At 64.9% G+C, this 3,890-nt stretch overlaps 1 protein-coding gene across 1 annotated transcript in view; it reads left to right on the top strand.

The window, feature by feature from the left end:
* Nucleotides 1-3,890, top strand: part of ATP4A (ATPase, H+/K+ exchanging, alpha polypeptide) — an 11,100-nt gene that overhangs the window by 826 nt on the left and 6,384 nt on the right. Inside the window, exons 2-8 of the mRNA XM_004690268.1 lie at nt 152-355; nt 1,363-1,476; nt 1,697-1,949; nt 2,198-2,466; nt 2,964-3,162; nt 3,531-3,640; nt 3,726-3,860. Of these exons, the coding sequence (XP_004690325.1) occupies nt 152-355; nt 1,363-1,476; nt 1,697-1,949; nt 2,198-2,466; nt 2,964-3,162; nt 3,531-3,640; nt 3,726-3,860 (1,284 nt within the window). The remainder of the gene's footprint in view (nt 1-151; nt 356-1,362; nt 1,477-1,696; nt 1,950-2,197; nt 2,467-2,963; nt 3,163-3,530; nt 3,641-3,725; nt 3,861-3,890) is intronic.

The following is a 3,890-nucleotide window of genomic DNA, read 5'->3' as shown; positions in this document are numbered from 1 at the left end:
AGGAAAAAAGAAAGAGGAGAGAGACAGGAGGAAAGGGGGAGGGGGACATGGCTGGGAAAGGGGGGAAGGAGACATGAGGGAGAGCCGCCCCCACCCTCACAGGGGGGGGCAAGGGGGACCCCTCCACAGCCACAGCCACCCCCACCCCCAGGGCCTGTCCGCCAGCCTGGCCGCGGAGCTGCTGCTGCGGGACGGACCCAACGCGCTGCGGCCCCCGAAGGGCACCCCGGAATACGTCAAATTCGCCCGGCAGCTGGCCGGAGGGCTGCAGTGCCTCATGTGGGTGGCCGCCGCCATCTGCCTCATCGCCTTCGCCATTCAGGCCAGCGAGGGCGACCTCACCACCGACGACAATGTGAGTGGTGGGTGCTGGGGGGCAGAGGGCATGGAGCGGAGGCTCAGGATGGGGGGAGCATGGAAGGGGCACACACAGACATGAGTTCGGAGGGTCATGGAGGATGAAGGACACGGGGACAGGCCCAAGGACACAGGTCCCAGGGGACACTGGAGAATTTCTCAGAGATGGGGGGCACAAGTGAGGAGAAAAAGACAAAGGTAGGCCATGCTTAGCCCTGGCACACAAGGGCATGAGGACACAGGCGGGCCCGCGGCAGAGGGCGATGGGACACAAGGGCACCGGGCAGGCATCTGGGACTCAGGATGGGGCCGCAGTCAGAGAGAGGCGGGACACCGGGCGTGGAGTTCAGAGACAGGGAGGATGGCGGGGGCAGGAGCAGATGCCACGGAGGTGTGACAGGGGTCAGGACAAGGGACACTGGGCTTAGGGGCCTGTGACATTGGGCGTGGGCTTGAAGGCCATAGACAGATGACACAGCTGGGGGGGTGTGGGGGGGACCCTGGACATGGGTGCTTGACATGTTGAACAAGGGGCACTGCTTGTGGGGGACACAGAATAGGAACCCTAAAATCTGCAGACCTGCAGACACTGGGATCTGAGGGCGCAGGAACCGCGGGGCAGACGGGCACAGAGGCTATGAAGACACAGAGTGTGAAACCTGGAACCCAAGAACCCAGGGGACCCGGAAACATGGAATGCAAGACTTGGGGGGGCACAGGAAAAGGGAACACTATGGCCAGAGTGCACGGTGACATGGGGTGCAAGTCGAAGGGTACGGGGACTTAGGATGGAGGACCCAGGGGCAGAGAACATGCCAGAGGGACAGACGCAGAGGACGCAGGCCGCCGAGGCTGGGCCTGAGGGGCCGGGGGAGGGGCCGCAGGCACGGTGGACAGGGCGTGGGGTTCCTACAGAGGTGACCCCAGGAACAGCGGGGAGCAGGCAGCAGCCTGGCACGGGGGCACAGCGGTGGTAATGCCCGCTGCCGCCCTCCCCGCCCCCAGCTGTACCTGGCACTGGCCCTTATCGCCGTGGTTGTGGTCACGGGCTGCTTCGGCTACTATCAGGAGTTCAAAAGCACCAACATCATCGCCAGCTTCAAGAACCTCGTGCCCCAGGTGGGTCCCCAGCCCCAGCCACTTCACCCCCCCCCACAGCTCCCCTCCCATCAGCCAACACCCCGTAACCAGTGGCCTCCATCTCTTCCCAGAGGTCCTGCTCTCTCACCATTTTCCAAACCCTCTTTTCCCATTGTGGGGAATAGCGGCCGCTCCCGCCACCCCCCCCCACGCCCCCCTCAACTCTGGTGTCCCCACCAGCACTCTGGTCGCCCCACAGCAAGCCACCGTGATCCGAGACGGAGACAAGTTCCAGATCAACGCGGATCAGCTGGTGGTGGGCGACCTGGTGGAGATGAAAGGCGGGGACCGCGTGCCGGCGGACATCCGCATCCTCCAGGCCCAGGGCTGCAAGGTGGACAACTCCTCACTCACGGGCGAGTCTGAGCCCCAGACGCGCTCGCCCGAGTGCACGCACGAGAGCCCGCTGGAGACGCGCAACATCGCCTTCTTCTCCACCATGTGCCTCGAGGGTCTGTGAGAGCCCGCCCACCCGCCCCCCTGCGGACCACACGCCTCCACCGCCCCCTGCCCCCCTCTGCTGCCTGGGCCCCCGCCGGCTCCCCACAGCTGGGTGCTGCCTGTCCAGTCTCAGCTTCCCTAGCCCCCAAGACGGCTTCCCAGGTCGCCCCGCCTTCCATACTGCCGCTCACTCAGTGCTCCCAGCCGCACCCCAGGTGGCTGCCCGGCAGGCCCTGAGTCGCCCTCTCGTCCTGCGCAGGCACCGCCCAGGGCCTGGTGGTGAACACGGGCGACCGCACCATCATCGGGCGCATCGCCTCCCTGGCCTCGGGCGTAGAAAACGAGAAGACGCCCATCGCCATCGAGATAGAGCACTTCGTGGACATCATTGCCGGCCTGGCCATCCTCTTCGGGGCCACCTTCTTTGTGGTGGCCATGTGCATCGGCTACACCTTCCTGCGGGCCATGGTCTTCTTCATGGCCATCGTGGTCGCCTACGTGCCCGAGGGGCTGCTGGCCACTGTCACGGTGAGTTGGGGAGGCCGGACAGAGGTGCAGAGAGCTGACAGGCCCGTCCTGTCCCTTCATCCAGGCATCCTTCCGTCACCTCCCTCTCCGTCCATCTATCCCTCCCCCCTGCCCCACCTTCCGTCGTCCACCCCCCCCCCCTGCTGCCCCCATGTCCACCTACTCAGCATTCACTGAGGACTCAGAGATGAACAGGCCGGGCCTTGAAGCTCAGAGAATGTTCACTCGCCATTTGATCCTGTTGATAAGAGAAGTTCGAGAAGGTCAGCCAGGAAGCTTGGAGAGGGGCCTGGCTCTGTTTATCTGGGCAGAGTGGGGGTCGGGGGGCTGTCCAGGTAGGAAGCAGAGGCTGGGCAAGCGTGGAGGTGAGGAAAAGCCCGATTTTTGCCAAGGAATGCTGTGTGCATACCCTGTGGCTGTCCTGGACCCGCAGAGCTGCGAGACAGGGGAAGGGGCTGAGAGCCAGGGCCGGCCTGATGCCCGCCACCTGTCCCCAGGTCTGCCTGTCCCTGACGGCCAAGCGGCTGGCCAGCAAGAACTGTGTAGTCAAGAACCTGGAGGCAGTGGAGACCCTGGGCTCCACGTCCGTGATCTGCTCAGACAAGACGGGGACCCTCACCCAGAACCGCATGACTGTGTCCCACCTGTGGTTCGACAACCACATCCACACAGCCGACACCACAGAGGACCAGTCAGGTGGGGGCGGGGAGGTGATGGACGCCTGAATGTCTCGTAGTCAGGGGGAGGTTGCTGAGGAAGCTGGGGAGGGCTTTGCTGTAATGGAGAGGGAGTCCACCCCTTGGGGTGAGGGCCGGGCCCTGGGGCCAGGGAAAGTCTGAGCCCTGGGTCTTGGAGGAGCTTGGGGCCCCTCTGTTAGGAGAAGGTGCTGGGTCTGGAGAGGGGGACCAGGGTATGAGAAGGCACTGGGGTCTCATCCACTCTGGGCAGGTTTCTGGTTCTGCGTCCTGGGGCAGGGGCTCGGTTCTGGTATGGGGGAGCCACAGCCTGGGGCTGAGACCAACGCGGGGTCCCCTGGAGCCTCCATCCCCACGTGCGTCCTCCAGGGCAGACGTTTGACCAGTCCTCGGAGACGTGGCGGGCGCTGAGCCGCGTGCTCACTCTGTGCAACCGAGCTGCCTTCAAGTCGGGCCAGGATACGGTGCCGGTGCCCAAGGTGAGGGCGGGAGGGGGCGACTTGGGGGATCCCAGGCGCCTGAGGCGGGAGGCTCGCTCCTGACGCCTGGCCCGCTTGTTCCCAGCGCATCGTGATCGGGGACGCTTCCGAGACTGCGCTGCTCAAGTTCTCAGAGCTGACGCTGGGCAACGCCATGGGCTACCGCGAGCGCTTCCCCAAAGTCTGCGAGATCCCCTTCAATTCCACCAACAAGTTCCAGGTGTGCAGCGCCAGGCCCGCACGGAGACCC

This window comes from Condylura cristata, unplaced genomic scaffold (assembly GCF_000260355.1).
Source record: "Condylura cristata isolate star-nosed mole 26May11 unplaced genomic scaffold, ConCri1.0 scaffold00028, whole genome shotgun sequence".
Classification (NCBI taxonomy): Eukaryota; Metazoa; Chordata; class Mammalia; order Eulipotyphla; family Talpidae; genus Condylura; species Condylura cristata.
This window is presented reverse-complemented; position numbering and strand designations above follow the sequence as displayed.